The sequence below is a fragment of the Cyanistes caeruleus genome, chromosome 10 (assembly GCF_971803275.1).
Source record: "Cyanistes caeruleus chromosome 10, bCyaCae1.hap1.1, whole genome shotgun sequence".
In the NCBI taxonomy this organism is placed as follows: domain Eukaryota; kingdom Metazoa; phylum Chordata; class Aves; order Passeriformes; family Paridae; genus Cyanistes; species Cyanistes caeruleus.
This window is the reverse complement of record NC_141710.1, coordinates 224710-243573: the sequence shown is the minus strand read 5'-3', so window position 1 is coordinate 243573 and position 18864 is coordinate 224710. Positions and strand designations below refer to the sequence as shown.

Sequence of the window (18864 nt, the reverse complement as noted above, 5' to 3'; positions counted from 1 at the left end):
ACATGCCCACCGCAGTGGAGGTCACAACAGCACAGGCTCCCTGCCTGCTGAACAGCTACAGGCCCCCACACCCCCAAGCCTGGAGCCTGTGGCTCTCAGCACTGGGTTATGGAAGGCAGCAGGAGCGTTGCCAGCAGCTCGTGGGTCCCTTGGGGTGCTGGCAGCCAACACGGAGGAGAGTCATCACACCGGAGTCTCACAGGGGGATGAGTGCCCCGCACATGGTGGGCAGCGCTGGCAGTGTCAACTCCTGCAGGACTATCTCTGGGTCCCAGCCACGCTTTGAAGGAGCCAAAGCGCTCACCTGCCGACCAGCCTGAACCAGGGAAAGCGGTCGTAGAAAGGGTCTCCTCCAGTCACCACATTGTCACAGTCCTCGATGACACTGGAAGGCACTTCTGCTGCTCGGTCATACATCTCACGCATCAGGTCCAGGCGCTGCCTGCAGGGAGAGGGGATGCCGATGGTGGCAGTGAGACACAGGGCTGAGGGCACCCAAACCCTCCTGGCACAGCCATGTCTCACCCACCTCAGCTTCTCCAGGGTCCAGTAATGTGTTGCCCCGTTCTTCTGGTCCTGCACCTCTACAGCCACAATGGTCCGGGGGAAGGGCCGCTTCTCCCGGTCCTTGGCAGCATCGGGAGGCAGCAGGTCGGGAGGGAGAGGCGAGTACAGTGTGTCCGTGAGGAGCACAAACTGGAACTGGACCTGGAGAGGGGCAGAGGGGCTAGTGAGACACCTGGGAGGAGAGAAGGCTTCGTGAGCTGCCTCTGGCTGCCTCCCTTCAGCATGTCCTGGCTGCCTGTTCTTGTGGCCTCTGCTGTGGGTGCTGCAGTGAGCCAGGAGGGAGCCCGGCCACCCACCTTCTTTTTCAGCTCCACGCTGATGGCATTGGCTTCCTTGAGGAAGATAGCGTTGCCCCAGAGCAGGTCACGGAGGGAGGTGAACTGGTACCACTTCCACTTCCTAAAGGCCCAGAGGGCGAGCTCGAATTCCCGCTCTGTCCACTGCACTGTGGGGACATGGAGGGACAGTCACCCCACTACATCAACCCACAGTTCACTCTTCACGCTCCCACAGAGAGTATCAAAACCTCGTGGCAGCTCCCCTGCTCTCACCTTCATCCTCAGCTTCTTCCTCCTCCTCATTTGCCTCAGGGTAATACCTAGAATCCATCTGCTTCTGCAAAGCCTCCAGTTTGCTCTCATAGTCCTGGGGGAAACAGGAAGAGAGGTGATGCAACCCACTGGTGGCACCTTCCTAAATGCTGCCACATTGCACTGCTCTCCTCTGCAGAAGCACAGCCTCCCCCCTGCTCCGGATCAGTGCTTGTGATGACAACTCCAGGAACAACAGATTCGCACTTGTTTGTAGAGCACAGATCCACCCCACACAAACATCTGCCAGGATTTCAGTCATGCCTGGGCAGCCTGCGAAGGAGCCACATCCCGGCCACCTACCAGCCTCTGCTGCTCTAAAAGGTAATTTGCCTCTTCCCGCTCCCTCCGGTACTGGTCCTCCAGTTCCTGGAGCCTAGGTGGAAATGGAAGGAGGAGAGGATGACCAACCTGGAAGTGAACACCCAACTCCCCAGCACCTCTGCCCGTGGTCTCACCTCTGCTCCATCTCCTGTTTCATGTCAATGCCTTGCTTCTCCAGCAGCTCTCTCTGGGCAAATGCCCAGTCCACAGGCTCTGCAGGGGTCTCAGCACACGGCGTCCGCTCCCGCTCCTGCCGAGCCTGCTCGGGGTGGTTGAAGCGGAAGACGTGGCTCTTGCCCATGATGATGCGGTTTCCTGCAGGGATGTGCACGGGGTAGGGGAAAGGTGTGGGTTTAACATGGGACAAGTGCAAGGCCCTCATGGGAGGAGGTTGGGTCGGAGCAGCTCTGATGTGCCAGCCCCGGGGACCCACCTGAGCGCAGGATGCTGGGCTCTGTCACCTTTTTGCCATTCACATAGGTGTCAGCGCCTTCACAGGGTTCCAGGGTCACTATCACTGTGGAGATGGCAGGGAGAGGGGAGTGAAGGTAAGGTGGAAGGTGAAGGATAAATCCTCTGTGTCCTGCTCCAGCAGCCTCAGGAAGGGAGAGCTGCCTCAGCCAGCACCCCAGGTGTGGGTGGTACCCACCAGCAGCACCCACACCAAGGGCAGTTAACAGGACTTGGCCAACCTGATGTTAATCAGAGCAATCCCAAGCATAAGGGCAGCTGGAAATTGCATGTGAGAGGAGACCAGAGCCTCCAGAAGGCAAATCCTCCCTAGGCTCATCTCCCACACCCAGGTTCCTGCCAATTTTGGGGGGTGGATTCCACTCCACATCTTGAGTGGGAGATACCTGCTCAGGCATCCTGCCCTGATCTCCTCACTTTACTTTCTTCCCATATGCCTTGTGCGAGCTGCCCTCCCAGCCATGAGTAGCTTGTCTGGAAGTATGGAGAGGCCATATCCATGCAGGAAAGCCCAAGTTTGAGGAGGGCAGGACATTCAGCTGGGGGCAGGGGCTGAGGACATGCAGAGGGGTGGGTCCCCAGGGCAGTGAAGCCCCTCCAGACAAGCAATACCTTCACCACCACTTTTGGTGTCGCTGCGGAACAGGCAGTGCTCTTCTTTAATGAAGTGCCCGCTGAGAACAATGTCCTGCCTCTTCTCAGCATCTTCCCGGCCAACCCTGCAGGGGAAATCTAGCTCAATCCTCCATCAAAGCAGACCTTCCTGAGTCTCCCCCCAGCCCCATCCTTGCAGCTGACAGGAGCAACCCCTGGTGCACTGCAAGACCAAAATCTTGGGGGTTTGCACTTTGGGGATGCACTTTGGGGATGCCCTGGGAATAGTGCCCAGCCTGAGGACAGCTGTCACCCCACTGCCCACCTGGGGCAGTCAGGCACTGAGATATGGACAATGCTCCCACTGTTCCATGGGACCTGGCCCTCACCTTGTTATCCCATCCTTGATGTAGTAGAGAAGACACTCGGACATGAGCGGATCCTCATTCAGGTTGACCAAGTGCGGTGTCTGGGAGAGACGAACAAGGAGTCACCCCTGTGTGCCCTGCCTACCCAGGCACTGAGGGAAGTGGGGAGTTCAGCAGCACTGCAGGTTGCCTCTGCACAGACTATCCTGCCCTCTGTGTCTTCAGGGCGACATATCCAAACGGGTGTACTTGTCCAGGGGACTGCAGAGAGGCTGGCATGAAGACGCTTCTACAAGCTTCCTTGCTTTCCTCCTCACAGGGCTGGGTCCTAGTTACCCCTCCTCTGGCCACCTTCAAAAATTCATGTTCCAGACAGGCCCAACACAATGCCAAATCCTTCCCACAGGGAATCCCTGATATGTCTCAGAAGGCATGACACTTCTAACCTGTGCTGTGTATTATAAAATCATGTAATGTGTTGGCTTGGAAGGGACATAAGAACTCATCTCACTTCACCCCCATGCCATGGGTAGGGACATCTTCCATTAGACCAGATTGTTCCAAAACCCATCTAACCTGACCTTGAACAATTCCAGGAATGGGGCAGCCACAGCTTCCCTGGGCAACCTGTGCCAGGGCCTCATCATCATCAAAGCAAAGAATTTCTTCCCAATACCTAATCTAACCCTGCCCCATGTCAGGTCAAAAAGGAAGTAAAAGTGCCTGTTTTCCTCTACTGATTGTACACCAGATGATGCATCCAAAAAGAGCAGATCCCAGAGGTTCATTCAAAAGCAGTGCAGACCTGAAGCCTTATCTGCAGGCTGAATTTCACTTTCTGGTCTTCTTCATTCATAACAGATCCCTCACAGCCCTTTCTTCCCCTGGGTCTCAAACCACTTCGTTCTTGATTAGAGGAAAAATTCTCCCCCATCCACAGGCCTCTCTGGCCACAGGGATTACACCTTCAGGGAACAGGGGCAGTCCCAGGAGTATGAATCAGTGGGAGAAGTTCTGAGTTTCAACAGTGGCTGTAAGGAACCCCATATCAGCCTGTTGAGACCCGGCATGCAGAGGGGACCCCTCACCATGGTGCCACAAGCCTTGGCTGACAGCAGAGACTCACTGCAAACAGGGCAGCAGAGCTGGAGGTCACGGGAAAGGTGGGCTCTTCTCCGTGGTGGCTGGCAGAAGTTGGCTGTAACATTTAACCTCTGGCCCCACTGGATAGACATACAGCCTTGGGGGCTGAGACCTCCTTCACTTGCAGTTTTTGTCCAGATTTGTAAAGCTGAGGGTGACCTTCCACTGAGCTCCTGGAGCCATAACCACCCCAGCCACGGTGCACAGGAGGACAGCAAAATGCAATGCCCATAACAAAATGGAGTTTGCAAATATCAAAGCTAGCTTTCCTCACCAGCCACTGGAGAAGTCAGAAGAGTTTCCACCTGCCAGATAGCTGAAGAGCAAGGAGGCACCAAGACCACCACAGCAATGCCCCACCTCCAAGACCAACCTGCTTCGGGGAATAAACCCCCACGCTTCCTACCCAAAGGTCTGGAGTCCTAACAGGCAGCAGCTGGGACAAGAAAAACACAACAGTGTACAAGTTTATCCTAAAAGTCAACTGGGCCACGTAAGGGGAAGGCTGTGAAGCCTTTATCACCACCTGAGCTGAGGACATATACACTTAAGAGGTTTGGCCAAGCCAAATGTTACAAGCAATAAAAAGATGGAATATTTGCCCACCCACATTTCTCAGCAAGGACTTGCTCGCTTCAGAGACAGCAATTTTAAATATCTGAAAGTATGAAATTTTATAAGTTAACACTCAAGTCCAAGAGAATGATCATCAGAAAATACCCTCATGAAGGGGGACAGCAAGCCAGCAGTAGAGGGTGGACATTCACCCATGGATTTCTACCCATGTTTGTACCCAGCAGGCTCAATGCTGGAATTTCCCTCAGAGGTTTCAGAGTCAAGAAAAGGCTAGTGAAGTATATGGGACTGGCCAGCTGTGACAGAGTGGATCAGAAGGGATCTGCAGGGGTACAAACCAGTCCCCAGGAAGAAGAGAATAGGATGATCCTACCTTTTTAGGAGAAAAAACGCCCAAGGTGCCTCCATCCTCCCTCATGGCCACCCCCATTTCAGCCAGCAATGCTTCCCTGAAGGAGCAAGAGAAAGAAGTGCCTGTCAAAACTCCATGCACCCCTGGGGCTAGTAGTAGGATGGAAGCCCATGGTTTGTCCCATGGATTGCAATGCAGGGTTTGCTACAGCTCTCATGACAATTCAGGTTTTTCAGAGCAGCACACCTGTGCAGCACACAACATGGTGGCCACCGGGGCTCCCAGGGGGCAAGCCAGGATCCAGAGGGACATTCAAACTGGCTGCCCCAAGATGCAACTGGTCTAGCAGAGTGCAGAGGATGGGAAATGGCCAAGGAACGCCACTTGTACCATCCCATCCTGTCCCATTCCACCGCAGCCCACCCACCTTTCCATCCGTATCGCTTCTGTCCTACGCAGCTTCTCCTCCCAAGTCTCGTTCAGCTCTGCAATTATTTTCTCTGTTTCCTGGCAAGGGTTGGTTAAACAGGGGGTTAGTGCATTTGTGGGCAGCACATCTGGCCACTCTCCCCAGCCTGCTTCAGTGGGACACCGGTTCCAGCTTCAGGTTTGTTTATACAAGCTGCAGCAGCATTTCACCCACATCTTTCCATCAGTCCAATCCTCAAAGAGTGAGGCACAAAAACCAGTCCACTCCTGTGCCATGCTGGACCAGGAGCACTCTTTCCATGACAGGAATGCCCATCCCAAGCCCGAAGCACCCGTCCCACAGGTTAAAGGCAGCCATCCCCCAGAAGACAGCACCAGGATGACTCTACAACACCCAGCCCCTCAGTCTGGGCAAGCTCTGAGTCTGTCCATTCTCCAAGAACACATTCAAGTATTGCTTCCCATGAGGATCACCCTTCATGGGCTTCCAGAAAACACTGAGCGCCCTCTGCATTGAGAGGAAAGGGAAAGGAGGGAGAGGGAGAGGGAGAGGGAGAGGGAGAGGGAGAGGGAGAGGGAGAGGGAGAGGGAGAGGGAGAGGGAGAGGGAGAGGGAACCAGGGCACCAGCCTCTTACCTTGAGCCTCTCAATTGCCTCTTCACTGCCTGGAGCAAACATGATGCGCTCGTGGAGGCTGGCAACCGAGGCAGCACGGCTGGACAAGGCAGAGAGGGAGGAAGAGGGGCTGATCCCGGCAATGGCATTGGTCACTGTGGAGAGATTGTCATGGCGGTGACTCAGCTCTGTCCCTTTAGCATCATTATTGTTCTCAAAGTCGGACACATCTATGGGTGTGGAAGGAGGGATGGGCCGGGGAAAGACACACAGACAGGATGACAGAGAAAGACAGAGACAAGAAAAGCTGTTGGGAAAAAAAAAAGAGTGGCCGGTGCATCGAGAAAAAAGCCAGAAATTACAGGAAAAGGCACAGGCAACAGCAGCACAGACAGCAACAGGACAAGGGCAAGCACTCTCTTCCCCAGCCTGGGCAGCCCCTCAGGGAACAGGGCTGTTTGGTGAAGCAGATGCTGGGAGCAGCCAGCTTGGGCTCCCAGGGACACTTTTTTTGCAACCTCAGGTCCTGCATCCATCAGGTTGGGGATCAAATGTCCTCTCCAAGTATGTGCCACACCTCTATCATGCTCTCCATCTCATACAGCCTGGGTGGGTTTCCCTTCCCAGACAACCCAGATAAGCCAGGTCTGGGAGCAGAGGATGGGAGGGGAAGGGGATGAGAGGGGGTGGCCCTCTGCCCTACAAAGGGGTCAGGCAGACAGGGCAGGAGAAGCTGCAGGATTCCCTCACAGGGTCTGCTCAAAGGAAGGCCATGGCCTGCTGGAGCAGCACCTTGGCCAGGCAGACAGGGAACGAAGCCAGGACTGCAGGCAGTGGCGCTTGCCAGCTGGCATCTCAAGAGTCAGCTGTGGTGGCTTAGGACCCAGGTATGGGAGATGCTCTTCCAGCCCTCCCAGAGGAGTTACTGGTTCTCAGAGCGGTGTGCCAGAGGCAGGCAGGTCACAGGTCAGCAGGTGCAGGATTAATCACCCATCTCCATTAGTCCACATCCAGGGCAGCTGAGCCAGGAGGGGACAACCAGGCCCCTGTCTCCTCAGCAGGCTCACCATAGCCTGGCTGAACTGCCTGACCCTGGGTGGGATGGGACCATAGTGCTTATCCATGGGCCAAAGCCTCCTGGCCACCACCACCCACCACTTCATCAATAGAGCACCATTGCATCCCACCCGCAGGCCGTGCCAGGCTCAGTGAGACACAGCAGAAGCAGCAGCAGCAGCAGCAGCAACAGGAAACATCACAACAGCATAAAGGAGGAGGTCCCCGTGCGGACTTGGCACGGCCAAGTGGGAGGACATTGGTCCATTCAGCACTAGCCCAAGCCCAGGTGCTAACCACAACTCTGGCACCACCATCCCCTGTGACAGCTCCCTGAGGATGGGCAGCCTGCAGGCACACAGTGCTCCATCAGCAGGGCCTTGCTCTGGGAGCCCTCCCCATGCTGCATGGGTGCCCCTGGGCACACCCCAGATCTCCAAAAAGCCGTGAAGCAACAGAGAGTACCAGTGATGGGGAATACACACATTTGGATCCTCCCGCAGCAGGATGGGCTAAGAGAGAAAGAGAGGGCAGGGAGCGGGGGTAAGACAGAGAGAACAGAACAAGAGGGGGTTCATCTCAGTAGGATATCAGACAGCACAGGGAGGGGAGCCCATGGGCATTGTGCAGTCCTAGTAACACCTTCCTGGCACCTCTGCCAGGCGCTGGATGCTGAAGATGGTGGGTGGAAGGGAAGAAGGGAAGGTTTGCTGGGCAGAAAGCAGCTCCCTCTGCAACAGGAGGGGACTGGGGGCTGTGAACATGCGTGCAGGGGCTCACCAGAGGCAGCATGATGCTGCTGTGGTGCCAGTGCAGCAGGATGCAGGGAGGCTGAGGGGACATCAGCCCTGCAGGCTGGCGGGACCTCAGCCCATCGCTGTCTGGAGGCACTGGCAGAGAGCAACCATGGTACCTACTGTCAATGATGTCCCCAAGGCCCTGGGCGTAGAGAAGGTCACGCAGTCGTGCCACCTCATCCTTCAGCTCCCGGATGAGCTTGTTGTTGGGGTCCTCATTGATGACAGCATTGCAGCGGATCTGCTTGGCACGGTCAGCATACCTAGGGAAGGGCAGGGTCTTGAACAACAGTGAGAACAGGGGCAAAACCCCAGCTGCTGGCCAAGCAAAAGTGTTGCAGAGCCCCTCCAGCAAGGGATCCTTTGGAGGATCCCAGTGCCAGGACAATCCTTTGGCCTTTTGTCTGGGCTTGCAGGTTCCCTCCACAGTACACCCCCAGCCAGGGACAGACAGCATGTGCCTGGGCCTCAGACAGCCTCCCCTGTTCTTGCTCACTGTAGGGAGAACAAGGGCACTTCTTCCTACCTGAGGGTGCTGAGGGTCTCATCGTAGTTGATGTCAGCAGGACTGAGAGCAGCGACCATGGCAGTTCTGGAGTTGCCTCCTGCCCAGTGAGATACAGCCATGAGGGAGACGCCGGTCCTTGTGCCCCCGTCCCACTCAGCTTGGCAGCCACACCCATCACCGGACCACACCTCCCAACTGTCCTCACCCAGGTTCTCCCGCAGCAGCCAGGTCAGCACCGAGTCTCGGTACGGGATGAAGTCTGTCTTTTTCTTCTTTTTATTCTGGGAAATGGAAAGCAAAGGGAAGGGCTGTCAAGCTGCCTGCTCTTCTGAAAGGGAAGGTGACAGCTGGTCCCCAGCCATGGGGACTTGGGGCAGGATGTCTCTTCCCAGGCACTGCAACCTTGCCCAGGTACATAGGTCCTGCCTGTGACATGCCCTGAGCTGGGAGGGTTGTTTAAGGCTGGCTACTGAAAGCCCCATAGGAAGGAGGAGGCTGAACATTCTGCCAGCCCCCAGGAGAAGGATGGCTCGAGTTCCAGGCAGTCTCACTCCCAAACCACCCTGCAACCCACTCCCACCCACTCACACTGTGCTCAAAACCAACACCTCTTTCTCCATTCAGCCTGGACACCTACCTTGTTTGGCCCCGAATCCTGCAAAGGAAATGGAGAGACTGTTTAAGGGAGATGCTTTTTTCCTTGGTACCACAGATCTCTGCCCCTCAAGTACAGAGTGGCACAGATCCCCCTGCAAATGGCATCTTCAGCAACCCAGCTTGTCCCAGCTGCAGAGACAGCTTGGGATGTGTCTGCCCACCCCTCAGAGCCGGGATGCTCCATCCCATGGAGCTGGGATGCTCCATCCCTCAGAGCTGAGCCCACCCCTGCTGGCCCGAGCCCATTTCCCCCCAGTGCTGCTGTTTGTCTGTTCTCCAGCTACCTACCATTTCAGCCAGGGCAGAGATGACTTTCCCCAGAGTGGTCAAGGACTTGTTGATGTTTGCTCCTTCCTGGATAGAAGAGGAAAAGCCCAGATGCTCAGGACACATTTCAGAGCCACATTAAAGGAGAAAATGTGGAATATCCAGTATGGTGTGGGCAAAGAGCAGCTGGTCTTACTGGGTAACCAGCACCCCCAAGCTGGGATTCATGGACCCTGGTGAAACTGGCACTAGGCAGCTTTCAAACAATCTGATCAAGGATTTTTTGTGGCACAGTGGGCAAGGAACCAGGCAAGGAAAGGAGATGTTTTGGCTGGGGATGAGGACAGAGAGAGGAGGACATGGTGTCCCCACCAGCAGAAGGGGATCTCAGGTCAGCTCTCACCTTTAGCCTTGTGCCCTTGGCGCCTGTGGAATCTGCTCGCTCACTCCCAGCCAGGTCCACCAAGCTGATTTTGCTGACCTGCAGGCAGAGGGGAGGCTGTCAGCCCTGTGGGCACAGCAAACCTTGCCCAGCACGAAGCCAAAACCTCTTGCAGGATGACACTGCTCTAAGGGCAGCAGTGGGCTCTGCCTTGTGGGAGTTGCTCAGGAGCAGGGCTAATATCCTTGCAGGAAGGGCTGAAGGGTACCAGCTGCCAGATATCCTGTCCAGGGGCCGGTCCCTCAAGGGACCACAAGCCTAGAAAGTGCCTGGGACTTATTCCCCTCCTGCTCCAATCCTCCACCAGGCTGCGCCACCTTGTCCCAAGCGCTGATGAAAGAATACAAAAGTTCTTTCTGGATCCACATGGGCTCCCCTGAGTCCTTCAGGCCCTGCTCTTACCTTCTCAGTGGTGACGTCTGTCTCGGCATCATGCCGCTTCTGCGTGAAGATGATGTTGAACACAGCGTGGGAACGGCTGCTGGTCTCATTCATGTTGGTAGCAGCCACTGTGCTGCAGGGAGAGTAGGACAAGGAGGTGTGACACTCTGTGTGTGAGGGATGCTGGAGTGGCTGGTGGTGGGGCCAGGGCTCATGGGTACATGGTAGGAAGGCAATTCTAGAGGACAAGAGAGGACTCTGGGAGAAGATGTGCACAAGTTCAGGCTTTTTCCTATTGTCTGCAGTGCACTTGGAAAGTAAGAGGAAAGTGAGGTGAAAGCAAGTGGGGGGTTACCCAATAGTCAGTGAGGAGGGGACTGCCACTTCCAGAGCAGCTGGACTGGTGAAGCAAGGAAATTAAGCAGGACCTTCTAGAAGTGACTGCAAGCTTCCCAAACCCTGCCCATCTCCTCCTTTCTCAACTCACCGGGCTTTGTTTCCAGAGTCCATAAGGTCCTGGATGTCGTTGTAGGAGGTCACAGCCAGCTTGGAAAGGTCCTCAACATATGGACCCATAAGGGGATGTTCCCTCACCCGCAGGTTCCCCTTGTTCTTGGGGTTCAGGAGGTCCCTCACACGTTCACAGTAGATCTCCATGTAGCTCACCTAGAGCAGAGGGCACGCGCAGAGCTAGCAGAATGAGCCACCCAGGCAACCCCCAAAGAGAGGTCTGCACACTGGCACAACCTGTGGAGCCAGTGGTTGGAAGTGGGCTGGGCTGGCAGAGGGGTGCCTACCTCCACAGAATAGGACATGTTGTCATTCGTTGTGTCATTGATGCGGGAGAAGAGGTCCTCACACAGCTGCAGACAGAAGAGCCAGACTCAGCCCCCCTCCAGCAGGATGCTCCTGCCTGGAGTGCCCAGGATACAGGGATTTCTACCTTTTCACCTCAAAAACCAGCTGGAATGGCTCCTGGGGAGCTGGCAGAGCCCCCCCATGCTGACATGGAGAATCAGCATGCCCAGAGCCCCACTGTGCCCTGCTGGGCCAGCATGCGGCAGCTCTTCGTTAGCAGCTCAGCACTTGGGCCACTGGTGCTCACACACACTGGCCTTGTGTGGCCAGACCATAATCCATCCATTCCTGGAGTGCCTGGATGACCCTCCTTGACCCCCTTCTGGCAGAGCCATGCCAACTCACTGTCACACTAGTGCTATATTAGACCTTGAAAAAACCTGTCCTCACTCCCACCCTGCCGCCCTCTTTCCTCCCAGCTCTGCTTTTCCTTTGGGCATCCCTTTGGGATGAGGGAGACAGGTAGTGTTCCCCAGGCATACCTGTGGGATGATGCCTTGCTGGTCCTTCTCCTGCTTGCCCATCATGGTGTAGGATTTTCCAGCTCCTGTCTGCCCATAGGCGAAGATGCACACATTGTAGCCTTCGAAGGCATGCTGCAGCATCTCCTCGCCAATGTCCCGGTACACTTGCTTCTGGGATGCATAGTTGATGTCTGCAGGCTGCACAGAGGAGGGAGACATGGATAAATTTGGCAAGGAGGCCCTCCTGCCTCTCCCCAGCCCAGCCTTTGAGGCGGGCTCAGGCCTCCCAATGCTTACCGTAGTGTGGGACCAGTAGGAATAGTCAAAGCTGAAGCTTTTTGGTGTCTCTTTGGGCTGTTTTGGGTTCAGGATAGCTAGGGACAAACAGATGGAAACATGAGGCCACCAGCCATCCATGGTACCCCTGTCCCACCCCCCTGTCCCCCTCTCCATGTTGGAGGGATGAAGGGTGATGGGATTCAGTCCAAAACAGTCCTGGAAGGTGGACTGGGACTCTTCCAGCTCTGCAGTTGGGTCCAGAACCCCCAGACCCTAAAATCTGAAAACAGAGGAAGTTGGTGCCATGGCCAGCAGAGCCCAAGGAACAGGACAGAGCCTTGCTCAAACATCCTGCTGAACACAGTGAGGGGGGACATGACTCCTTCCCACAGGTTCCTTCCTGCTGTGGCATCTGCCCGTGGGAGCCCAGCACTGGCACAGGAGGGTCACAGCCTTCTACCCACAGCTGGGCCGGTGTGTCCAAAGCTCCCACGCTGGCACCTGTGGGGTGGGAGCAGCTGCAACCCCGTCAGGGCTCCCCTGGAGCCCCTCTGGCTCCTGCCTCTCCAGGTCCCCAGCCCCAGCAGGGTGATTAATGCCTCGTGTCACACCACCAGCGGAAACAAGAGTCTGCTTTTGTCATCCCCTGATGAAAAGGACGTTGCTATGGAAATTGGAGACTGCATCACTGCTCTTCCTCATGCGATGTTTTTTTCCTCCTGTAGAGCATTTACCATGTGGGGTTTTTTTCTGAAACAACAGATGCATCAGAAGAAACCCAAACCAGCGGGTAATCACGAGATTCAGCCACCAGCCATGTTAGATGACAATGAAGTGACATTGAGGCTTGTGCAGCACAGTTCTGTGCCCACTGCCCCAGCTGCTCCCTGCCACCACCAAGGATGAAGAAGCCATAAGCCAGAGCTTTCTCCATCCCAGCCTGCTCTGCCCTTCAGTCAGCCAGGGCTTGAACCACTCCTGATTCCAGCTGGGGTCCTCCTGAGCAGCCCCACGCATGGTGCAGCTCACTACCCTGGTGTCTGATGCCCAGGTGTGTAGTGTTGCACATACAGATGCTTTCTGCTCTGAATCCCTCCTCCATTACTGCAATGGATACGCCCTCTGCTCCCCTGGAAAGGGTCCACTGCTTCTGATCTGAGCAGACAGCAGCGAGGCAGACTGAGGGAGAGTGGGAAGCAGGGTCAAGATCCAGCCCTGACTACAAAACCACAGCATGGTGCTTCCGAGATGCTCCTTAGCATGGACAGAAGCCCAGATCTGGCACCAAAGAGGTGCCACCTACCTGCTGCAGGCAGCCTGACTCCAATGCTCCTGCACACCTGCTGTGATCCAGGCGGATTAATTACCAGGAGAAAGGGCTGGGAAGTTGCAACTGGCAATCCTGCAGCAGCAAACAGGGATGTGAAGGTCCCTGGAAGAGCAGATCTTTGTGGGCAGCATGGGCGGCCACAGTGGCAGCCCATTCCTGATCCCTGCCAATGCCTGGTTGCTGTGCTGAGGGCAGTGTGAAGAGAAGTAGAGGTTGTGAAAGAAGGGGGATGGAGCATCTCTGATGGCTCCTGGCATTCAGCCTGGCAGCTCCACCATGCCATCTGCTCCCCAGGTCTGTCTCTACCCTGCAAAGGTGACACTGACCACAACAAATGGGAGCAAAAACGAGTGGTGGAGCAGGCAGGATGGAGCAGCACAAGGTTCCTGTTCTGTGTCCCAGTGCCAGCCCATGCTGGGCACAGGGCAGAGAAGCAGCTGGGGATGGCACCAAGCAGCTCCGGGCATCCCAGCTGCAGCTGACCAGCTGCCTAGGGAAACCAGAGACTGGGACACAGGGGAGAAGGGAGTATCCCAAGAGAAGGCATTTCCTGCCCTGAGCTGAAACACTCTTCCCATGCCATTCTCATTTATTTGCCTGCAGGCAGATGGATGCTACTGGTGGAATTGTTCCATTCCTGTGACCAGGCATATAGGACTTTCCTATATGCTGCTGCAAAAGATTGATGCTCTGGGCCACTGGGATTCAAAAGGCAAGGAGGGGTGTGAAGGTGAAGACAAATATAGACACAAGGGAGCAGGAAGTAGGAAAACTTCTGGAGGTGTCCCTTGCTTTGCCCTGAAAAGCCAGCTACATGGTAGAGCCCAGTGAGTGGGCAGGCATGAATCAGGAGAAAGCCCAGAACCCACATCAGAGAAAATAATCACCAGATTTTAAAGCCAGCAGAGACACCGCTCCAGACAGAGAACATGAATGGTTTTGTGGGATCAAAGCCAGAAGTCTCCTCCACACCATCCTGGTAGGAGCCATCAGGAGAGGGGCCGGGAGTTGGTGCCCAGGATGGTGCCCACAGAGTGCAGGACACCATGAGAACAAAGCAGCAGTGTTGGTGAGCAGGTGGGTGGCTGTGGCAGCTGGAAGTTTGCAGGCAAAAGGACAGCAGAGGAAGGCTGATCCCTTCCTACCCTGGGCCCCGCTGCCTCCCACAGGGCTCAGTGCACTAGGCAGGAGAAGAACCTGCCTCCCTGCTCCAGCACATGCAAAGGTCTCTGCAAAAAATCCTGGGAAGGGGAAAACTTGCTCTCACTCCCCTTGAACTTGTCATCTTTGGCTTCCCTGCAAGGAGCTGGGGGGATTGAGACAGTCCTGATCTGCTGGCACTGCTGGCATCCTCCTGCCTCCACCAGCCACAGCAGCAGCAGGCTTCTGAGCCCCCCACACTTGTTCCCCAGCCCCCTGGCCAAGAGGATTAGCCAGTGGTTTGTCCATTCACGGAGAAAATCCTCACTGTCAGCAAAGGGCTCCTGCCTGCAGCCCTGCTGCTGTCCCTGGTGCAGGCAGAGGCCCGGGCTGGAGGGGTGGGGGCATAGCCAGGGTGTGCAGGATGAGCAGGGGCAGACAGCTCTGAACAAACACAGCCATGGTGGAAGTGGGGGGATGCCTGATGCTCTTGACTGGGGCATGACAGGTCCCCCCTCCCACCCATCAGAACCAGAATGGGGAACATCCACCCTATCTATTCCCTGGCCCTGGGCAGGTGGGAAGCTCCTGCATGGACAGGAGGCTTCCTCACCATGAGGGCAGAAGCTCTGCACCTCAGGCAGATGGAGAATTCCTGTCCAACCATGAAGGGAGAGCCCCCACAGGATGCCAGAGACCAGCAGATGCTGCCCCACAGACCTCCCATTCCTCCCTCCCTAGTCCTGGGGTGGCCAGGGGGCCCAGTGGGGTCCCAGAGCCACCCTGCACCCTTGGGTGCCATCCTCTCCCCACCAGCAGGGTTGTCATAGCAGCCTGCAGGCGGGGGTGGCTGGCACCGATGTCTCACCCACCATGGGTGACGCAGGCAGCCCCAGGCGGGGGGGCAGGCAGGCAGGGAGTTATTTTAGACACTGCCCCATCTGGAGGCTTCCAGAGCCAAAGAGGAGGGATTTGACTGCCATTCCCACACCACACTGCCAGCAGCTGTTATTTAAAGAGGGGCAAAGGTCAGACAGGCTCCTGACAAGGCATACAGCCCCAAGCCTCCAGGCTACACCCCCACCCTGAGCACACCATTGCCCTGGCAAATCCTCCTCCCTGCCCTCTATCCTGCTCCTGTTGCATCTCCAGGAGCCCCAGAGAAGCAGGGATGGGTTCTGGCACACTGCAATGAGTGGTACCTGGCCTGGCAGTGCTGACAAAAATCACTTGCTGGCCCATACACAGCTTCCAGACCAGGCTGGATGTGGAAGAGCCTGATCTATAGGGGAAGGCTGGGACGAGATCATCTTTAATGTCCCTTCCAAACAAAACCGTCCTGTGATTCTGTGATTCCCCCCTCATTGCCTACTGGGAAGTACTGCCCCTTCTACCAAAGTCCAAGGGCTCAGTGCCATGTAGATCCCACCACTGCCATTTCAACAGCAGGACAGCATTTCTCCATGGAAAGCTGCTATCCTCCCCACATTTCCTCCTCCAAATGACTCGAGATGCTTCAGGCATCCTCACCAAGGATCCCTGCAGGCCAGGTACAGCTTGTTGCAGTGGCCACACCACACGTGCTCCTTCCCAGGCAGCACCCAAAGCCCCCTGCCCCTGAGGCACTCACTGGTGGTGCTTCCCGACATCTGGATAATGCATTTCGATTCCCGGCTCATCTCCCGGGAGTTGAAGGGCCGGACGCGCACTGCCACCTTCACGGACGCTCCCGCCATGGCGCTGCCTGGACGTGGGTCCTGCTAGTCAGGAGCAGTGGCTGTCCTGCAAAAGGGAAGAAAAGGGAAAATTTGCACTTCAATACACATCTTGCAGCTGTGCAGGATGAATGGAGAGCCTGTGTGAGGAAACCTCCTGGGAGCACTGTTTACCTCTGCCTGAAAGATGACATTTTGTTTCATACCTTGATATGCCCTGATTTTACCTCTCCCTTCTCCCTGTCCTACCCAGCTCAGTCCCAGGGGGCACCCCTGTCCTTACCCCAGGGTGGCACTGGAGCCTCCATCACACTGCAGCAGCACTTGGTGGGCACCCACAGCAGCAGACAGAGCCCTGTAGGCACTGCCAGCACCAGCATAACCCCCAAGGAGCAGCGTTTCCATCCCAGAGTGCCAAAGGCACTGAGCAGGTACCCCCTAATCTGCAAGCAAGTCCATAGGCCTGTTACCTGAGCCTCCTGCCTCCACTGCAAGCCCAGCAGAGCAGGGACTGGGCAGCAGGACACAATGGGCAGGGAGGAAAGCGATGGCATTCCATTGAGAAAGGAGGCGGTTGTCGAGCGCAGCTGCTGGCATGTGCCTCCCATTCAGCTCCCACAAAGCAGACGTGCAGTATCAGCACCAGCAGGCCTTCCTGGGAAGCCAGTGGCCATTGCACTCAGCTGAAGCCCCTAGTTTACCATCATATTTCCTGTCCTTTTGCTAAAAATTATTAATTGCAAATCTCACAAGGCAAAACAAACCCCTCACAACATCTCCCAGTTGTCCATCCCAGCACTGATGCCCAGTGCTCTGCAGGCCATTCCCACCTTCCCTCAGCTGCAGTTAAGCCTCAAACAATGGCCAGAAAATGATACTGGGATCCTTCTACATCCTTCAGGATCCTTTTGGACCTGACAAAATCGCTTCCTGCCTTTTAACATCTATTCCTTTTCCTGCCTTTCATGGCTCCCTGGCTCCCCGTGCTGAGCCTGGTGGTGAAAATGGAGCACAGGATCTCTCAGGAAATGGGTAGGAACTGCTCCTCTGGCATCCCACCTGCAAGGTTGTGTGTGAATTCCCTAATGCTTTTCAAGCCTAGGTTTTGCCAGCAGGATATTTGCTCTGGGAGGAAGGAGATCAGGGAGAAATGAGATTGTTAGGGAGCACCGTCACAGCTCTGGTTACATGGGCCATGACCAGAAGGAAGTGGAGCAGTAAGGAGGGATCTTGAACATGACATGTGTTTTCTCCATAGTGGAAATGAAAAATTCAGGAGAATTTGTGGAAGAGTGGGGGAGAAAGGGAAGAAAAAAACAAATTCACAGAATAGAAAGTATCCCAAGAGAAGGGGATGGCTTTAAACTTAAAACTATCTGAGGTTTGACAGCTGTGGTTTGTTTTCCAAGGGGGTGAGAGGAAACCTTAGACAGTGGAAAAATTTGCATCAGGAAAGTGTTACAAGCTTGGCACTGCCTTTCAGAAACCCTTTGCCTATTTTATAAGTGAGCTGGCATGTCCAGCAGCACGCAGAGGACAAAGCTTCTTCTGTTGGAGTTCCCAAGCCCTCCTCTTATCTTCCCGCTGGGATGGCTCTGGAGCTCCCACTGTGCTCAGCCAGTGATCACATCCATAAATTCCAGAATTCAAACATTTGGTCTCAGGCTTTCTTGAGCTTGAATTATTTTAAGCAGGTGTTTAACACCTCCCTTGAGTCCCTAAGCCAGCAAGTGGGCTGCTGCCTGCCAGTGGCCTCTGCCTACCCACTCGGATGGGGGAAAGGAAAAGTTAAACAGGAGTGCTTGCCAAAGGGAATGAAGGAATTGTTTCTCCCATGAAACCATTGGATATATTCCCATGGGGAAGGGCTGCATCTTCTCGAGGCCATCTCAAGCTGCTCCTCCCTGTGGCACCACTCAAGGACAATGGATTCATCCCCAGGCCAAACCCATCTGCACCTGATAACTGTCCATGCCAAACATTTCACTCTCCTCCCAAGCCAAGACAGCTCCCTTCCCCAGCTCTGCAGCCTCTCCAGCTACCAGGGCTCTGAAGAGGTGGGTCAGATCCCTGGACTCCTGACTGCTGCACAGCCCCAGAACAGCAACACCCACCAGTGACCCCACCAGCCCCAGGACTACCTGCTGCCTGCACGGGCCACCTCAGCCCCTGCTCTTATCCCCTCCCACCCCCGTGCCATTCCCAGCCACTCAGCCCCATCACTTCCCATGAAGAAACTCTGGTTTCTCCTCTGAACCATGTGCCTCATCCTTTTCCATGTGCTTCATCCTGCTGTGTACCTTCCACTGCTGCTGATTTCCTTTCTTTGCCTTCTTCTGCCCGGTCAGCCCCACACCCCATACTCTCACCACTGCTGGCCATGAGAAACACCCTTCTCACCAGCAGGACCTTTTCTCTCTCACTGCCATCCACAGGCTACATCCCAGTGTATCACCATCTGGCTCTCCTTGCCCAGGGGTGTGAGCTCCTCTCCTGGCCAGTATTCCGTGCTGCAGAGCCCCAGTTCCATTTCCTGCTCCATCCATTTCCCTCAGCTTCCTTGGCTGGCAATGCACTGTTTCCCTCTGCTCCTCTGCAGCTCTCCAGTTCCATCCCTGCCACGGCAGCACAAGGACCCCAGGTGACATCGTGTGCCCTTGGGGACCACCAGCAGACACTGACCCAGCTGCTTCTCATCCTCCTTTCCTTCCCTGGCTCAGCTGCAGGGAGGAATTCAGCCTGTGCCCATGGCATCACTGGTCATGGGCACTTGGCATCCTGTAAAGAGAGGGGCCAGGCTGCAGTGGGCAGGGCCAGGGGTAGGGCCAGGCAGCTCCCCCAGCCAGTGGGCAGCTCGAGCCCGGCCAGCTCACTCTGCCTGAGGGCAGCCAGAGCAGCCACCGCCTGCTTAATCTGCTGCCATCGAGAGAAATTCGATAAA

General features: G+C 55.7%; 1 protein-coding gene across 24 annotated transcripts in view; it reads right to left on the bottom strand.

Moving 5' to 3' along the window:
• KIF1A (kinesin family member 1A) overlaps positions 1 to 18864 on the bottom strand; it is a 41981-nt gene that overhangs the window by 20368 nt on the left and 2749 nt on the right. For 10 of the 24 annotated variants that reach the window (XM_086844635.1, XM_086844637.1, XM_086844638.1 and 7 more), the window contains exons 2-26: positions 15839 to 15990; positions 11757 to 11833; positions 11478 to 11657; positions 10935 to 11000; positions 10625 to 10803; positions 10159 to 10270; positions 9718 to 9795; positions 9336 to 9401; positions 9028 to 9045; positions 8596 to 8671; positions 8409 to 8487; positions 8003 to 8145; positions 7571 to 7597; positions 6051 to 6259; positions 5413 to 5492; positions 5007 to 5082; positions 2936 to 3015; positions 2565 to 2671; positions 1915 to 1998; positions 1616 to 1796; positions 1461 to 1533; positions 1119 to 1212; positions 864 to 1012; positions 530 to 708; positions 305 to 442 (exon numbers count right to left, since the gene is read on the bottom strand). In XM_086844635.1, the coding sequence (XP_086700761.1) occupies positions 305 to 442; positions 530 to 708; positions 864 to 1012; positions 1119 to 1212; positions 1461 to 1533; positions 1616 to 1796; positions 1915 to 1998; positions 2565 to 2671; positions 2936 to 3015; positions 5007 to 5082; positions 5413 to 5492; positions 6051 to 6259; positions 7571 to 7597; positions 8003 to 8145; positions 8409 to 8487; positions 8596 to 8671; positions 9028 to 9045; positions 9336 to 9401; positions 9718 to 9795; positions 10159 to 10270; positions 10625 to 10803; positions 10935 to 11000; positions 11478 to 11657; positions 11757 to 11833; positions 15839 to 15944 (2657 nt within the window). In that variant the 5' untranslated portion in view covers positions 15945 to 15990. The remainder of the gene's footprint in view (positions 1 to 304; positions 443 to 529; positions 709 to 863; positions 1013 to 1118; positions 1213 to 1460; positions 1534 to 1615; positions 1797 to 1914; positions 1999 to 2564; positions 2672 to 2935; positions 3016 to 5006; positions 5083 to 5412; positions 5493 to 6050; positions 6260 to 7570; positions 7598 to 8002; positions 8146 to 8408; positions 8488 to 8595; positions 8672 to 9027; positions 9046 to 9335; positions 9402 to 9717; positions 9796 to 10158; positions 10271 to 10624; positions 10804 to 10934; positions 11001 to 11477; positions 11658 to 11756; positions 11834 to 15838; positions 15991 to 18864) is intronic. The other 14 variants (XM_086844660.1, XM_086844643.1, XM_086844645.1 and 11 more) reach the window with 2 other exon arrangements.